The sequence below is a fragment of the Falco cherrug genome, chromosome Z (assembly GCF_023634085.1).
Source record: "Falco cherrug isolate bFalChe1 chromosome Z, bFalChe1.pri, whole genome shotgun sequence".
Classification (NCBI taxonomy): Eukaryota; Metazoa; Chordata; class Aves; order Falconiformes; family Falconidae; genus Falco; species Falco cherrug.
The window spans coordinates 30,084,041-30,103,360 of NC_073720.1; the positions used below are offsets into that span (position 1 = coordinate 30,084,041).

General features: G+C 36.5%; 1 protein-coding gene across 1 annotated transcript in view; it reads right to left on the reverse strand.

The window, feature by feature from the left end:
• LOC102057802 (histone-arginine methyltransferase CARM1) overlaps positions 1–19,320 on the reverse strand; it is an 81,997-nt gene that overhangs the window by 7,985 nt on the left and 54,692 nt on the right. Inside the window, exons 6-10 of the mRNA XM_055699489.1 lie at positions 10,369–10,546; positions 7,927–8,017; positions 3,751–3,832; positions 1,931–2,016; positions 470–559 (exon numbers count right to left, since the gene is read on the reverse strand). Coding sequence (XP_055555464.1) covers positions 470–559; positions 1,931–2,016; positions 3,751–3,832; positions 7,927–8,017; positions 10,369–10,546 — 527 coding nt within the window. The remainder of the gene's footprint in view (positions 1–469; positions 560–1,930; positions 2,017–3,750; positions 3,833–7,926; positions 8,018–10,368; positions 10,547–19,320) is intronic.

Sequence of the window (19,320 nt, forward strand, 5' to 3'; positions counted from 1 at the left end):
TTCCCAAGCTGGTGAAATTTTCCCCATTTCCATTCTGTCAGCCTGGTACTTGCAACCTGTTCTCCTTTTTGCCCACAAATAAGACCAGCCCAACTGGGAAAATCCAGCTTATGTTCAAATGCTGCTTTACTTCCAATGTAAAATAGAGTAGTATGTAATATTAAAAAGAGTCAGTATTGTCTGGAACAGTGTGTTTTGACCATGAACAATTCCTGGATGTAGTGTACCATAGATAATATGCACGCCAATCAATGGGAAGCAAGATTACCACTACCTACTCATACTGCTAGCATTAGGTTATCACACTTTTTGTTACCTATAGAAGGCAGCATCATTTCTTTTAACATGAAGGAATTACATTACAATCAACGTCAGCACCAGATAAAAGTCTAATTCTAGTACACTTTATATGAAAGGCGTTTTCCCCCCTGTAGTTAATATTTCATACGAAGAAGGAAAAAGTACTTACAGTGATCCTACAAATGCCACATCAAACCAAAAGGCCAGGCCATGGATTAGTCCAGACTGCATCATTTGGAAAACAAAAGGGATTTCCACTCTGCAGGAGAAAAAACAATATGCTGCCAAAGTAATTTCCAAAAAGTACTGGAAATTCCACCAGAAACCTACCTTTTAGTGATTTGTATATTTCCATTCTTATTCAGCAGTTTATGTCTCAATTTTCCATATATTTAAAAGAATATGCTCTTTGTCTCTGTGTCAATAGAATTAACAAATGGAACTGATATAGGTGTTAGGTTTTTGTGTGCCTTATTCAATAGTAGGATCAAATATGCCACCACACAAATGTTACTGCATCATTTGTGGCAACACTGCAGACTGTTATAAATACAGGGGTTCAGCCTTTCCAGTGGAAAATTTCTCATTCCCAGTGAAGGACATGGATTTAGTTTAAAAACTATTTTGAACAGGAAAATGTTCCACAACAAATTTGACAAACAAAACTACTACTGGACGCAGAAGGAAAAACCAAGATGCTTGAGCAAGAGCTGGAGTATTTCCAAAAGAACTATTACTGGCTATGCAGTTGAACCCAAATCTCACCCAGTCTTGCAGAACTGTATCATAAAATTAGCATTCAGCTACAAACATGTTAGTGCTGAGAACCACTGAAGGAAGTCAATGCTAGCCAGCTGAAACTGGAAAGCAATTCTCCAGCTGTTTCCCACTTCTCTGAGCAAATCTCTTTTAGTAGACCATGCCATTTATACAATTAGTTGTGAGTCATGTTGAAACAACAAGGGTTTAGAGTTTCAAAGGCAGTCTCTGATATTTTCACCTTATGACAGTGCCTTGCAAGGATCTGAAGTACTCCCTCGAGTTCTCCCATACGGTACATTTTATTTCACAGATGTACTGAGGAGGCTTCTCTGATGTCAGGGATGCAAGGTTGGTTTATATATATGACTTTCCAACTAAAAATTTGAAGGGGGTCTGGAGGAAGTAGAGGTACAGCTGCCTCCTGTTAGACTGGAAAATGTTTTAAAAAAAAAGATACACAAGAGTTCAGCAAGGCAGCTTGTGATGACACTATTTGACAAGGTCTTTTGGGATGTCTACACAGAAAAACAAAAATTGCCTTGTAACTAGATGTAAATGTGTCCCAACTTATAATGCTAAGAAGTAAACGCTGTCTTTCAAAGTCCATTTTATCCCTTTCAGTGTGGAAATTTTGTGAACCAATCTCTAGTGCTTCACAGGCTCACAAACAGGCTTCTCTGCTAATGCTGGACAAATCGTCATGCAGATAAATGCTCCAGTCCATTAGGAGTGGTGTGCTAATCGTTCTAGCATGCCACCTTCCCTTCTCCACATCCGCCACCAAAACTTCCTCTTTGTCTGAGTGCAAATGATCAATAGCCAGTTACAAAAATGAAAGTTTAAGAGTAGGTTGCTGGCATCTGCTGACCTATGCAAATCTTCTTCAGCAGCTTCCATGAAGTTCACAGTGTACTTCACTGTCCGGGCCATCAGAATTCTCACATCAAAAGTATCCTACGGGGGTTAAAAAAAAAAAAAAAAAAAAAGGGAGTTTCAACTGTTATTCTGTCTTGTCAGTGTATAAACTTGTTTTCTGTTAAAAAACATGGGAAAAAAGACAAAAATCAACCTTACCAATAAACTTACTTTAGATGTTTCATCTTTTTAGGATTCCTTAGAACACTTGGATTTTGCAGTATTATCAGCATGCAATATATTTGATAGACTACCTATCAAAGACTGTTTTATTCAGCCTAGAAACAATAAAATTTGCCCAGAAATTGAACACTTGTAAAAAAGCAGTGGGTTTATTTGGTGGTGTTTTTTGTTTTGTTTTTTTGGGTTTTGTTTTGTTTTTTTTTTATAAACCACATACATTTTAATGTGCTTTTCTGTTCTGTGCAGTTGGTTAAACTGATCTAAGACAGTATGGAAATAGTTTAAAACTAAATTATGAAGTATATGAAGAAAAATTACTTAATACAGATTTGCCCTCTGGAAAAAAGTTAGGTGTAGTCAATCAGGAAATGAAAACTTCTCCCTTCGTTTTTCTTTCTTTAATTTAATCCACTAATCCTAATCTATCACTGTTCACAAGCTCTTTCATAAGTAAAGCAAACTCTTAACTTAAAGGCTTGTATCACATCCCCCAGTGAACCCATCTAGAGAACCAACATCTATCCACAGAGTAAGGGGAAGCCAAGGAGATATATGATTTTTTTAAAAGAAATAACAATTTCATATGTTTTTTATTGGGCAATTTATTTTTTACTTCAAGGCCCGAAGAATCACGACTGAGAAATCGAAGCCAAACACGTACTTCATACAGGACGCAAGCATGTATGCCCCACAGATTACTCCGTTCTCTAACTGAAAGCCCAAGAGCCAGCACTGAGAATGGCTATGCTATAGTCACAGATAGGGCTGAAATGCCTGAAAACAAATGAGAGTTTTCTCTTATGAAGTACTCAGTCAAGTGCAGTCAAGTGCAGAAGGTAACATCAGTAGTGTGATGGTCTTTCCAGATTTCTGGACAGGTTTTAGGGTCTCCATGCAACAGCAGCTACACTGGTATCACTACTTACACTAGTTAGCCTAAGGCTAGCAAAGATTTCTTGAATTCAAATTTCTGAGAGAGAACCTTATCATTACACCTACAGTGAAGCATTATACTGGAGCAGAAGGTGCGGAGTGGGGATTGTTTAGGTTTTTTTCCCCAGAGAGGTGAGAAGGATTTCTCCTGCATTCTTTCTAAATAGATACCACCTGGACTTTTACTAAAAAGGAAGAAGGAGAACTGCAGGTGCTAGGTCCAAGTTATGAATAAAATAAGGATATTTACATATAAGAAAGGTGGTTTCATAATACAGAAAAGTGTTTGCTCGGCTGCTTCCTCTTTTCCTGTAACTTGTGGATTAGAGATGGGAAGGGAAAAATCAAGGTCTTGTTTAAGAGACTGGAAACACTGAGGGAAGCTAGTTGCATGTTAGGAAGACAGTTGTTCACATGCTGTGGCTTCCTAATGCGTGCATACCTCTGGCCATCTGTTATTCATAGCAAAACCAGACTATTACCTGTAGTAGTTAACCTTTGACAGCAGTTCTGTTCACACACCTACAGTTCCTTCCTTTACTCAACAGCCCCAGAGCTCTGTTTAACGAGGTGACTACTGTACCTGTAGAATTTTGTGAAGGGGATGAGATAGGGAGGAAAAACCACAAAAAATAACTCCCAGGCATACAAACCTACCACGATAGGTTGTCTGAAATACTCATCCACAGCCACACTGCGCAGACTGGACAGGTTGACCCCATAAAAGCATTCCTGGTACCTAGAAACAGTAACACATAAAATGTTTAGGGAAAAATGTTCCAACCAGACCCAGGCACAATAACGGTAAATGGCAGGTGAAGTGTGCCTTTGGACCTCTTTCCTTTTCCCTTGTCTGCCAAGAAGCCGGATTGCAGCCCTCCTTAGTTTACTTTACCCTCCCCACAGATCCCCTATACAGCACTGAGGTGATGTGATCCTCTCAAATGGACATATGGAGACATCCCACGCTATGCTTCTGAAAGAATCCACCCAGCAAGCAGAGAACGAGGCACTCTTAAACTACCTGTGTAGTCTCAGGCTATTCCAGAATTGGGGGTGGATGTTCTATAAATCAACACAGCGATGAGGACACCCGTATTACAGTTCTGTTCCTTTTTATAGACATTAAAGAGGAAAATAAAGCTGATCCTATACCAACAGAATGGGAGGAAAAGAGTATTTTCATCTTAAGAATTTATACAAATGTGCATTTAATGTATATTCTATTTCCAGTATGAAATTTGGAATGGAAATACACATACCTGCAGTAGTCTTTCTGCTGTGTATAACTCTCTTATCGAGTCACTGAGAAGTTTATTTCCAGATAACAAACAAAAGGGGATTGAAAGGGGAATGCGCAAGGATGCTCAGCTCCCTACGCTGGAAGAGTCATCTAGATATAAAACCTTCAGTGTCTTCAGAAGCAGTTAAAAATGGAAACTTTAAATGTTTGTCCTCATTGTTACAACGTTGTACAACTCCCATCGTAACTTTTTTCAAAGTGGATGAGTTACTCTGAACTAATCTGGCAATATACCTTTAATACTGATAAATTCTGCATTACAGTTCTGTGCTAATTGCATAAAGGGAAGATGCCCAGATGATTGTATACCTTAGAGATATCTGAGAAGATATCTTTAAGGAAAGAACTCAAATAAGCACAACAGAGGAAATCAGCTGACACCAATAACTGCAAGTGATCTTTTACCCTTTTCCATATGTTTGCTGTACAGTATAATTGAGTTGCTTATTTATCCCTGATGAGAAACACAGACAAAATGCACACTATTTTTAACCACCTGCTTTATATTTATGCTTTCTATCTTTATATCTTTGAAAGGTTTTCACCAACAAAGACAGCAGTCTGCTTTTCTATGGTAGACTATACATTATCATACTTCTAGAAACGATTACTGGTAAATAAAAATTAATATGCAACTCTGAAGCACAACAATAAGCCAAAATATAGGCCTGAAGAGAAACAAAACATACTTACACAGTTTCATAATTATTATTATTGTACAGGTCCAAGACAATGATTCTAAATGTATGAGAAACATGTAGCCTTTCTTTTGCGTAGTAAACAGGCTACTCCAAGTACCTCATCTAATTTTAGAACACACAGCATGACTTTTGCATAGCATTTTGAAGGGTTTTTTAAATTATGGTGCCTTTACCAGATGAAAGTTCAAATTGAAAATCTGTATATTTCTTTCAGTCTTCTGCTCAAGTACTGTAACCCAACTGGATCCAAACCTGTATCCAATCTCTAAGATACAGGATATAGATTCAGCTAAACAGGAAAGAATTTATTACACACAAAACACATCTTGTGTTTCAGTAACAAAGCTGGACAAGGAATGAAAGCTGTTTCTTGAGGCCTGGAATTTGAAGCTTAGCAAATCACAGGCTGTCACCAGCTAGTACCTGACAGTTTGCTTCAAGTGTCCAAGAAAGCCCTGAGAAACTGCTTTGTCTGAAACAGGACTTTTATAGCTCTGGATCTATCAGGATATCCAGACCTTCTAATATTAAGAACATGAATGTCCTACAGTGCTACAGAAGCAGAACTACTACACACTTACTCAGAACATTTTGATTCCACATTTGGTTGAAAACATTAGAAGCACTAATTTGTTGCTCTTGAGAGCACTCACTAACCTCAACAGTATTTAATCCTCTTGTACCATTAACATCTTGGGCATACATCCATACAAAAACTACTTTGAACGCAAAACCTGTTTTGTCTACGAATAATCAAATAGAACCTGATACACAAAGAATATCATCAGTGGTAACTGTGACATTTCTGTGGTTATTTTGGTTGAAACATTCTCATAAAAACATCAGAAGTAGGTAATAAAAAGATCTGTCAAAAAAGGGAGACATAGTTTTGCAAAGATGGGCGGGGGAAAGACTACAGTATGTTGTAATTTACATACCAACCTGATCACTGTCATAATTACAAAGCATTACTACAGTCTGTGATAATAATGTCAGTGACAAAAACATTCTTGGTGCAAAGCAAAACTAGTTAGTAAAGCAGGCTTGAAAAATCTGGTTTTCCCCTTTACGCAATTCTCTGAAACCCTTGCAGTGGTTGACAGATAATTCAGGTTATTAAATGTATGTATGTAGAATATGTGGAATCAAATCATGCCAGCTAGATACAGATGAAGTTCTCTCCTTTTTTTTAATTTATTTTATTTTTATTTTAAATGCAGATGGTGCATTTGTGTTAACAAACTATAAGAAACTAATCTACCTGGACTACTCAGTCCCAGCTGTACAATTCTTAAACAACAAAAGGCTGCAGATTTTTTCCCACCACCAAAAACATTACCATATACATCAGTTTTGATGGAGATACACGCACATACACTGTGCCTACCCCACAGATATTCCACAGAGGTCTTACATTTATTATAAATGAAGGTGAAGCATCCAAAGCAGTCTGAAATGAAATGCTTTCATATTTGCAGTAACATCTAGTCCTGTATAGACCTGGGAAAAAAAGCTATAATTCTGCTTCATACTACTAAGTATTTATATATTTTCTTCACTAAGTGAGGAAGAATCTGCATCATGGTACAACATTGTGCTTCAGTCTTGTAATTTATAGTTTAATATATACTATCGACATGTTATGTATATAAGCAAAAATAACAGGCTCTTTGGGAAGAGGGACCAGAATGACAGTTGAGATGTGAAAACTTCTCAGAAATTACTTCTGCCTTCTTTTTTCAGTTTCTTAACATAAAAAATACTGTTGCAATTTTTGAAATTGTAAATATACAATGTAAACATTTCATAATCGGCTCAACCTGCACAGTGAGCCAGCAAAGAATTCATCACTTTTCACATTTCACTCCTTTATTCACTATAGAAATACTAAGATTTTGACATATCTCTACTTCAGAGACAGCCAGAAGAAAACTTCTAAGTATAAGCAGTTACACCGTAACCTGGGCATGAAAGCAAATGTTGTCTTTAATCAAAGAAACCAACAAATAGGTCTGATGAAGACCACTTAACATTCACATTCCACATTGCAAGCTGTAAGAACAGTAGAAAGACTGCATTTATAAACTTCCTGAAGATTAAGAACAGTTAACCTTGGAGTTCCACAGTACCATTTATCCAAAACCTTTAAATAATATTTTATAAATGGCTAATATATAAAGTAACTGAGCTGTATCAAATGAAGGACTGAATGTATTTAAAAATAAACCTGCCCTTTGCTGAAATGGAATAATCTGAATTTCTCCTGATTAGAATATCACTATATAGATATCCTGTATAGAGCACCGCAGCAGCTCAATAGTAGCAGTAGGACACTTCGAGGCAAAAGGAGTGCAACCTCTAGTTAAAGCTGCATGAAAAATTTAGGTGGACAGAAAGTAACTACCAAATTGGAAATTGTTCAGGACATAGGAATTAATGCTTATTCTCTCTGAAGATTGCCAAGGAATCTTTCCTGTGCTCAGACACCTGGCACTTCAGGCAATATGATGATCACCATACACAGCATACTACCCTTTGGTGTAGCAAAGGAAAACTAGCACCTGATTCACAGTCAACTATTTTTTTCACAATGGATGCTCCATGGAGTCAATTTCTTTTGAAATTGACAGCTCCAGCACTTCCTGAGAGATCCTTCAGACTTGTACAGTAAGCAGGATGACTGTAGGCTAGAGCAGAATTGAACATGGAAAACATAAAAACATTATCTTCCAATGTTGCCAGATAGCTTATGCTGAATCAAAGAACTAATTTAATTTTTAACCTCTACTGAATCTTTGACAAAAATAAACTAACATAAATAATCATTACCAAAAATTGGCTCTGGAGTAGTGTTCCACGTACAGCTGCTCATCAGAAAAAGGAGCCAAATGAATGTCACTGTATGTTGGGAACATCATTCCTAGTAAACAAAAGACAATATAAAGTAGAAAGGCAAGTATTCAAGAAGTGTTTGAACAATGTTCTTAAATACATGGTTTAGTGTTAAGGTTGTCCTGTGTGGAGTAAGCAGCTGGATGTGACGATCCTTGTGAACCCCTTCCAACTCAGGATATTCTGTGATTCTATAGTCCCATAGATATCCCTACAGGGATTCTTCACCAGCAAGAAACCACCAGTTCAGAAGCAGCAGTTGCCATACACTTGAGATATCTTCGCATTTAGTTTCATTAATATATGGGTTACTGAAATGTTAATATGCTAAACCAGTAAAAACCCCAACCCAGAACACTTAATTTCTGGTTAAGAAACCAGAATACTTAATAAAGTCCTAGTAATTTCACGGTCCCATATCAAATATCCAAATTATTTAGCTTTCTTCAAATGAAGCAAAATGCTAGCTATTAAATACGTCCTCAGCACTCTCCAGTGGAATTACAGCACCTTCTCTGCTTAGAGCTAACCTAATAAATACAACATTTGTGAGAAGGATTTGCATTAAAGCTCAGACTTCATCTTGAATTAAACTGCTGGGTATGGTTTTGGTCAAATTCAGAACTGCTGTTAACGAAGGAAGAAGTTATATGAACTTCACTCTTAAGAATTTTATTCGGAAACTCATAGCACTTCAGAGTAAATACTGAGAAGTTTACAAACAGAAAAATGTTATTATACCTTTTTTTTTTAAACAGATGCTGAAGTTGAGAAACAAGTGTTCTATTTGCATGAAGTGGCAAATCAGTGACTGAGCAGGGAATGAAATCCTGATCTACACTAGTTTGCAAGAATGCATTTTCATTAGGATGTTGCACTCTAATGGCTTAGGAAACCACAGGAATTACCTGCTATGGACAGTGCATCGGACCACCTAGCAGCTTAAAAGAAAGCCCTTGTATTCCATTATGCACGTGTCAATGGAAGCAGGAAACAAGGCCTGGTCATTTTGAACTACACTAGAGCGTACTTCACCCATTTTTAATCTGGTATAAAACACAATGCATAGTTGAAGGTAAGGATAGGTAGAGCAGGGGAGGGGAAAGGAAACAGCTTTCCTTTTGTAAGTGCGTCATGTAGGAAGAGTTCACAGGAATTTAAATCAAGAACAACACCCACTCACAAAACACACATGCTTTTTAAAACTGGCTGTGGGGAGAATATTAGCAAGTTTGCAGAGAATTTGGGACAGAAAGTTTCCAAAGCTAACTGGTACTAAATATTAGCAGCTAACTCAAAATGTCACAATCTCAGCTTACTTCTTAGACAATCGTTAAGTTTAATAATCACCACATAAGGGGATTCATCCCCACTATACAAGTGAGCAATCAGAAAGTTAGGCACATAGTTTAAAAGCACTCATTTAAAACTGAAAATGAGCTGCCTACTGACCATTTTTCAGAAGCCCTCCACTGAAACTGGGCCCTAAGAATCTAAACAGGAGACTCAGGATCAGTGGCTGACAAGAAAAATACTGCCCAAACATGCTTTGCAAGTTTGAAACAGATCAACAGCAAAGTCATTAGCTACCTGCATTAAGGCACAGATTCAGTCCATTCAGAAACTTCCATGCTGAGTAATTTTACTTGAGAAAGGTCTCTTTTAAAGAAGCCTTTCAAAGAGAGACTTCATTTAATTTTCAGCAGTTCATGTAGAAAGATTTATCATTTAGCAATTGGATGCTCAGATTTGCCTCTCAAGGAAGATTCCCATGAGGCCCTGGAACTTACTGATTCTCTTCAAAACTCCAAACACAGGAGGGATGAAATACAGAGCATTGAACACTGTGAATCTCTCACATGTCACTCAAAGGGAACATGCAAGTATCAGAATAAGATATTTGGGAGAAGCACTATGAAAGTACGTCAAAACAATTTGAACTTCACAGTTTTCCCAAAGGCAATATATTACAGGTTTTCCATGAAAAAAGCTCATCCTATTTGACTGTTCTGCTCTTGCCTGCATTTCACTGTCTGGCAGTTGAGGCTAGTGTGTCATCATCTATTGTGATATGTTGCAACAGAGATGCATGGTGTATACAGCAGCAAGTTAAGATTAAAACACAAGCAGAACGCAGCAGTGCAACAGCAACATAATCAAAAGCTATTTCCACCATGAAACAGCAAGAGGTCACAGCATATAGTACAACAGCAGTGGCTGCATCATTATACAAATTCCCCTGCCCCCCCTAGATGTTGGTAGTAAAGCTAGAACGAGGGTATAGAACCAGACAATCCTGGCCCAGTTCAAGTCTTTTTCTTTCAGAAGATTTTTATCTTCCCTTCTCTATGCAGGGCGTAACTGTGGTGACACACTCACCATTTGATTTCAACCATTTTTTGGAATGGAGGTAACTTTCCAGCATCCTTTCATTGAACAGCATATAACCCATCGGTTCAGAAATTACCACATCCACACTCTCAGGCAGGGAGATCTCCTCAATTTTTCCAGACAGAACTGTGATCTTGTCAGAAAGGTTGTTGCTTCTCACCAACAGCTGGAGGAAAAAACCCAAAAGTACACAGAGTGTTGACTCCTTTGATTAGCAGAATTTATATCAGACATTTTTAATTAGCATTAAACTCCCTATAGTGTAAACCAACTACCTCAGTCTGTTAATATAAATTAAAATATAAAGGTAAAATTTTTCTTTGCTACACGAAAATTTCTAAAGGCTAAGGCTCACTGGAGCAAACTCAGAGGAATGTATTGTGTGGGATCAGCAAGTGACAGTACAAGTACTGTTGTTCTGTAAGAGATAATTGTAATCAATATCCACAGGAACAAATATCTACCAGGAAAAGGGGGTAGTTTAATTCAATACAGATTACAAAGAAAGGGTCATCGTAATTGTCCACGTTTTTAAAATACTGTTCTTGAGTGAGTTACATACTCATGACAGAATGAAGAAACACAAAGAGCTGAAGTTTTCAGTGAGTAATTTCTAAGCATAAATGGAGCACAGCACTATATTCACATAAACACATTCACATGGTCCAGTATTAAGAGCCATAATACTGGAGATTTATCCACTTTTTTTGTGCATAGTGAACCTCGGAGCAGAACATCTAACGAACAGAAGAAACAGACCTAAACTTTTATGTTTGATACAGCTAGTTATGAAGGAAAATAACAGCTTTTTCAAAGCCTTTATATATCTACACATGTGTATGCTATTTAGCTGCACTGTACTCAGACATATGGGGAAGTATCTAAACCTATGTTCAAATAACGAGTAGAATCTCAGTTCTTCTGGTACACACTCACAAAGAAACAATTATTTCCCACTAATCTAAGGTCTCTGCTGGGAGATTCTATCAAATGAAGGATGCTTTGCAACAGCACAGTAGGAGATTTGTATTGATGTCCAGAGATACCAGGAAAATCCAGTAAATAATAGGAAACACTCCCTCACAGATGTACTTGCATTGGTATAATTATAAGATCAATAGAAGAGCATAATTACTTCCACAAACCTTTTCCAAAACATACTGGGCCTCAGGCAACAGTGATGAAACCTATGACTCATTCTAACTAGAGAGGCTAATGTTGTTATTAGCTAATTCACTGAAATGTGAATATGCTAAAGCAGTTAGTAAGAAACCCAACCCGAACAACCTATAGAACAGGTCAGAACACTTCATAAAGTTCTAAAGATTTTATGGTCCTATATCAAATACTTGAACTATTTAGTTTTCATCAAATGAAGTGAAAAGCTAGCTGTTTTTCCAGTAGAATCATAGCACCTTTGCTTATAGCTAGCCTTATAAATATAACATCTGTGTGAAGGATTTGCATCAAAGCTTGAATCAGTGATACAATTAAAGATTTTCAGTCACAACCTGCCTACATAAATGGCATGCTAATATGATGATAAAACTACTAAATAAAACAAAAATCATTGTACACCAACACGCTACCAATTAGGTAAATAACATTTCTGCTACTTTTACTGATGAGTGTTTGTAACCAGTTCTAAGAACAGGTTGACAGATTTTTTGGAAGTTCTTTAGACCAGAGACTATGTGAGCAGACACATGATGTGATTTCATTTTGGAAATGAAATTACCATTTTGTTCACAGGTGAATTGTGAATCTAAAAATAACTAACCTTCAAATAAAAGCTCAGCAGCAGCATGGATGCACAAAGGCAGAACCCGAAATCATTTCAGACCCTCACAGACTGCGCCAGATAACTCACATGGTTGGCTAGAGGGCAGCAGAATGCTACAATATCTCTATCACATGAAGTGGAAATGCTTATATTATGAAAATCTTTTACTGAAAATTTTTACTTTTTTTTTTTACTGCTTTATTTTTTTTTTTACTGGAAGTAGTAGCATGGAGACAAATAGAAAAGGCTTTTCATTGTTATTCCATATTATTGTTATTACACAACAACAACAACAAAAATAATGTTTATTTGCTTTCCTACCCCTAGATTCAGCAAAAAACAAAGAAAATTCAAAGAAACACTGTCAGTACTAATCCTGTTGTTCAGAGTGTAGCTATGAGTTGGGAAAGCTAATGTTCCCTGTGCTTTTGGCCATCTTAGCACAGACAGCAACTGTGTTCCTAAAAGGAATTTAGCTGATGTCAGGTTTTGGCCACAGAGTCTCAGGGAACAGACACCTCTGCTTATTCACACAAGATTCTTCTCAGTGTCACTCCAATATGCTCAGACTGTGGCCTGAAAAAGCAATTCTGCACCTGCCAAAATCTCAGTCTGTGTACCAGGACTGTCAGGAAGCCAACAAATGTCAATTTAAGCATTCATATTTACATGCATATCTGAGACAGACTAGATCAAGAGATGGATTTATTTCAGGGAGAAGATAATTTGTCCTATGTCAGCCTTTTTTTTTTTTTTTTTTTTTTCCCCTGTGATTTTTACAGCTGTTTAAGAGTTCATAAGCAGTTCCTGTCTAGCTGGATTAGTGGCAATGAAAAGCTAGTTTTGAAAGTGTTAAACGTTTAATTTTTAAAAAATTATTTTTTAAACACAAAGATGTTTTTCTGAAACTGAAATTTACCATGCATTGATGAACTCTGATTAGTGGCTTATTATCACATAACAGAAGCAAAAATCAAATGACTGACATTAAAGATTGGAGAGCTACAGCCTCTCACAAATCGCATACATCTGTTTTGTACAAGAGGAAGATTCTACAGAAGTGAAAAAAAAAAGGTACAACAGCTACAGAACCTAAGTGTATTATATCAAATGCGCATACAATATTGTTAACTTCTGCTTCCATGCAGTACTAGTCTAAAACACAGATTTAAAAATAAATAAATAAGTGAAGCACTTTGAGGATGCTAAAAGCTATGAACTTAACTCTTTGTCCTAGTGACTTCCATCTTGTTTGAACTTACTTTATTTTTGATAGGATTATTATGTTAATTCACCCTCTGCAGTACATTAATGAATTGAGGGTTTTAAACACAGGAAGTTATTTCTGCCATCACCAATACAACTTTCCTGCTCAGGCAGGAATATTGGCCATGTCATTTAAAAGATTTGCTTTAAAAAATTTCTTTATCTCTTTCACTGAAACACTCAACCCATACCTTCATTTTGACAGCTTACTGGTTTTACTAATCTAAATTGAAGCTTCTTTTTTAAATATTAGCAAATTTTGTGCCTTTTTAAACAAATACTATTGGCAAATGAAGAACAAGCAGCTAACAGTGATGGCAGCAGAGTTTGTTGACTCAGTGCCTTTGGGAATCAATAGCAAATCTGTGGCAAAAAGAGAACAAGTATCTGAGTGGGTGTGTTGACAATGCTTTCACCTCCCACACAGTATTTCAGAAATTCCTGCCATCACCAAGTTATGGTCAGCACAATGTGTTTGAACAAAAGGAGTGAAGCAGCTTCAATATTTCATCGTTTTAGTGAAGGAAAAAAAGATCCAGGAAAAAAAATTTCACCCAGTGTGTTATCATTTTGTCAACTGATGGAGAAGAATGCGTTGTTTTCAACATACATGCTCTCGTGATTCTCCCAGACTTCAGAACACTTTGAAAGCAGGCCAAGATTACAGTGATGGAGGATAAAATTGATATCTTGAACCAAAATACAAGCAGTTAAAATTGTATCTGGTGTATGCACTCACTTCAAACGAGTTGCATCCATCTGCCACCAAATGCGGCCATGTTTGTGTTCTGGCTATTTTTTCCTTTACCTTTTCTCATGCAGCATTCATTAAAATTAAATGCCTAAAAGTTTTTGGTAAAATAGTAAGGATTTGTTCAACAAAAAACCAATCAAAACTGATCTCTGTAATACATAAAGCTAATGAGAAACTTCTCACATACATCTCTCCTCATGAAAGGGCCAGTTTTGTATCCAGATACAGCAGATTTCTCACCCAATAAAACAGACTGAAAAAGAGGCCCAAGTGTTCCATAAGCCCAATAATCGATGTCATGTATCATACAAAGCTATGAATTCAATCCTTTTCCATATGACTTCGCCCAGAATTATCATGAAACACTACAATATAAATATCATAACATGTTTCACATTTTGATACCAGGATCCATCCCTACTCATAAATCAAGTCTGTTTTCTCCAGAGACCAAACAAAAGTGTAAAATTCCTCATGGAACAAAACCCTCTGAATCTGATTCCCAAAGTTGGCAAACAGATTAATCTGTGCAAGCACTGCTATAGGAACCCTGCCAAAATAGTAAAGAGCATGACAGCATCTTGAATAGTGAAACACGAATACTCCAGTAGCTTTTATCTAATTGTGGAACTACACACTTTTTAGAGAGGCTTAAGAACTATGTGTTTGAAAGTTCTGCTGTAATTAAACTTATTAATGTACTGAACACTGGGGGATACAGAGAAAACAGAATAACATCTTCCCACTACATAGAAGACTGAGAGGACTCATGCAGGTGACAACATATATATGTGTTAACAATGTGCCTTTGTGCAGCGCTTCAAAAAAACCCCAACAGAAATACAATGTTAATTTGACATATACATTCTCTTGCATTTTTCAAAAGTAAATAGCAAGACTGACAGATGGCCCACCAAGACCCTAAGCAAAAATGTAATTGGCTGCAATTTTCAATAGTTACAGATAAAAGTACAGTTATGCAGGTGCAAAAGAAAGTCAAATTAGTAGAGTTAATCTATCAGGAAGCTTCATACAACTCCACCTGCTCCAATTTTGTGCATCAGCACTGCTGCATTTATCCAAGATCATAAGCAATTTTTCTGACCTTGCCTAACAGAAGATCTCAGGAGTAATCATCACACATCAGAGCTTACAATATAAGGCTTGGTCCACCCTTTAGAGTTCACCTGAACTGCCAAACCTTTAAAATACAGATGTAAACAAACTAAGTGTATGAATGAGGTATATTCTACACTAGTTCCAAAGAATACAAGGAATCATAGAATTGTTTGGGTTGGAAGAGATCTTCACAGACCTCTTCCAGGGATATTATTCCACTAGGCCAGGTTGCTCAAAGTCCTGTCCAACTGAACCTTGCACACTTCCGGGAATGGGGCAGCCACAACTTCTCCAGGCAACCTGTTCCAGTGTTTTACCACCCTCACAGTAAAAAAGATTCTTTCTTACATCTAGTCTGAATCTACCCTCCTTTAGTTTTTAGTGTACATTAACAGCATACCGTACGAACCCCACCACACAGCATCTGACATACCAGCTGAGACAGGAGACAATTTGCCATGTAATTAAATACAGTTAAAGGCTTTTAATCTAAATCACAGAAAACACAAACAGGTGCAGTTTATTTGTTTATTGCACAGAAGATAGTAAGGTGCACACAAGTACTACCTAAACAATACATAGAAAATAACTGCAAACATTATGGTGCTTGAGACAGAATCTTTGCAAAACTGCCCCAAGTGCATATCAAATGCTTTCCTAAATTCCTGTATGTGTTTTGCAGGCAAACTGAGTCCACCCATACATGAGCACCCTCACAGGAGTCGTAACAGAGTCGACTCAAGGTTAATTGTCTTTCATTAAATGAATTCCCTTGTGTTTGCCTATTGAAACAGATGGAATAGCAATCCTGCATGTAACAACTTACTATTCACACCCCATATCATGACAAACATTTCATCAGAAGTAGGTATTTCTACTTGTAATGATCCCATCACTAGCTAACCTCCATAACACAATCACATTTTCCTCATGTATACTAGCTCACTCTTTCTGTTTATCTAATACCAGTCTATTAATGTTGATGCTTACCCTTGGTCCTAGACAGACTGCTTAGAATCACATTTCCTGTTTAGACAAAACAACTACCGGCACCAGCCACTTCCAGCTTTACTTCTTCTGCTCCCCACCATTTTATTGGCAAAGGATTTACTGCAATAGTGAATCTAGATTGAGATGGCTTTCATCTCACATCTTATGCACAGATCACTGAAGAGCACTGGCTCTCATTCACTCTACACAGTCTCCCCCCTATTACAAGCTGGTTTGTTCAGCAAGATCCGTTTCAACTTTCTTTCTCTACCATGGATGGTAAATGGCAGGAGCTAGCTAGCCAGCAGTTGTATATCCAGAACGTGGAGTCACAGAATAGAAGAAAACCTGGTGCAGAGTCATGATAAAGGTTCACAGGGTTTCTCCCTCCTCTGTTGAATTTTTCGAAACAGGAAAAAAAGCAGTTAAGCCTTGGATACACAAATGCCAGGCAGAAACTATTGTGTGTGCTAGTAAAAATCCGATACCCAATAGGTAGACCAGACTGACATGAAAATAAACAAAAGGTGACAATAATATTAACTCAAAATATTCATTCATTCATTCAAAAATAAAATTCCTTTGAATGCTATTCTTTTCAGTGTACAGAAACAGCAAAGTACTGGGAATAAATATTACAGACCTTAGACTGTTATAATGACTTGCATTTTAAAATTATGTATATTATTAATTAATCTTCTGTTGTCATATTTAGTTTAAATGCAAATAAGACTTGTCTAATGTAAACCTGTATGAACTTCAGTGGAATTATGTCACACATGCAGACCACCATAACAAAGAGGTTCAGGTCTGTCTAGCTTTCCTGAACAGCCTGATGAAGCCATGGAACAAAACAGAAATGCAAGCTTACTGCAAATCAACAAAAAAGCCACCCAACTACTACACAGAATACAGTGACACAGACAGGAGATATTCTTCAGCAAATATCTAAAATAAATGAGTGACTAAGCAACAGCCAGTATGTTTCCTAATAGAGCAGCTGCTATGAATTTTCCCTCCAACACATTTTTCAGATATTCTACCTTTGCACATCTATACATAATACACAGTCTTCAACACTGTCAAACAGACATCTGATTTCTGGTCACTGCACTGTAGTACTAAATCTTTAATATAATTCTTTTAAAACAAACCTCCAACCATAAAGAGGAATTTACTGTAAACAAGAAATCTCTCAGTAAAAAGTATTACAGCATTAATTTGCACTGTTCAAGTATTATTTCCTGTCAGTCAGTAGTTCATTGTATCAGTTTCAAGTGTTTTGTATTATAACAGAAAAAAATTTTAAAAGGAATTATTTATTAATCTCCCATTCAACATTATTACACATCCGAAACAGATGAACAATATAATAAATTCATACAGAAATGAGAGAAGAAATGGATGGAAAGTAATGCTCTTCTCATAATCCAGACAATTGATAAACCATACTAATGAAATCCCACTGTGGAATATAAGGAGATGACAAATAGTATACCTATGGATAAGCATCTTTATACTGAATAAACTTAAATTCTTAAAACATATTATGTGTTAATAGATCATCTGACCTACAAGAAAGTTCATGAGTGAACAAGTTTTCACAAGAAATTATGGCTATAGAAGTCTATTATATTTCTTATGAAACTGGAGTCCCATTTGGGAAAGTAGGAGGAGAAGAAAATGACCAAAATTCTATGAATTATCAAACTGACACTCTGAATTTTAGCCAGTATTCTTCAGTAGCTACAGCTGCTTAAGATTCTTTACTTCTCTTGATCAGTCAAAGGTTCTTTATTCCTCTTTATCAATCATAGTTTTAAGCCGTTCAGCATTTCATCCTCCCCAGGAGAAAAGCAATTCAATTTATAAAACAAATGGATTAATGCTATTTCTCTATGAATACGTTGTCAGACATATTACTTGCATCTGCACTGCATCACAATATACTCCATTTTTTATATACCACAGATGTGGCATGTGCCATTTCACAGATAATGATTTTGCTTACTTCTGACCGGAGTCGAGTTCAAAGCTGTGACTAAAATGTTAAAAAAACCCCAACATTATACTCACTACTACACATTACACTACTACTAGGAAAAAAAAGTTCTCTTTTGCTCTTTTTCTTATGCTTTCATAAATAAAACTTCTGACTATAATGAAACAAAGATATGGCACAAAATCATACCTGATTACAAAATCCTGTGTGAAATAAAACCACTTTCCACCCTTCCCTCTGAGAGATTCCTTCCATAGATTAACATTTTTAATGCTTTTGATAGGTTTGACAAAATGACATACATCAGAAAAATACTCCCTTTAATTAAAAAGAATCTTTCCAATTATTCAAATTACAATAAGAAAATAGAAATGTTCTTTCAGTACATATATGCCGTTAGGCTAGTACATCCTCACCAGTTCCAAAAGTAACACACACATAATAAAACTTTTGTCAACAGCAACACAAATAAGGCAGAACTATAAAATGGTTGTATGAAACAATCTTTTTTCTCAATACATAAGTTAATACAAAATGTGTATGGGGAGATTATGGAGTCCTGTATTTAAGCTGGAGTGAAAAATACAAAGAATTTATACATTAATAACTATTTTTATCTGGAGAGAAATAAAAATGTCTAATATTCACGTTTTGTTCACAGCAGACATTGTAATTTTTTACAAATTTTTACAAAAAAAAATTGTTTGCCAGTCTTCCCCAGGAGCGAGGCTGGATTGCTGCATCAGGACATACAAGAGGAACTGTCATGGAACCACTGAATGCTCATTGTGTGGACTTAGAGGAACTACAGACTCCTAATGTTGCTCTTGAACGTTTATATTCTAGATCAGTAAAGCAAAAAGAAAAACTAACGTCTAGATACTGCAAACTTTTTCTAGGTATGGGTTGAAAAATCCTCCATGTTATCACTTTTCACCCTCATCCACATTAAAACTATTTTTAAAACTCAGCTAGATGTGATCAGTGTTGACAAAATTTATGATTGTAACGTTCACAGCTCTCACC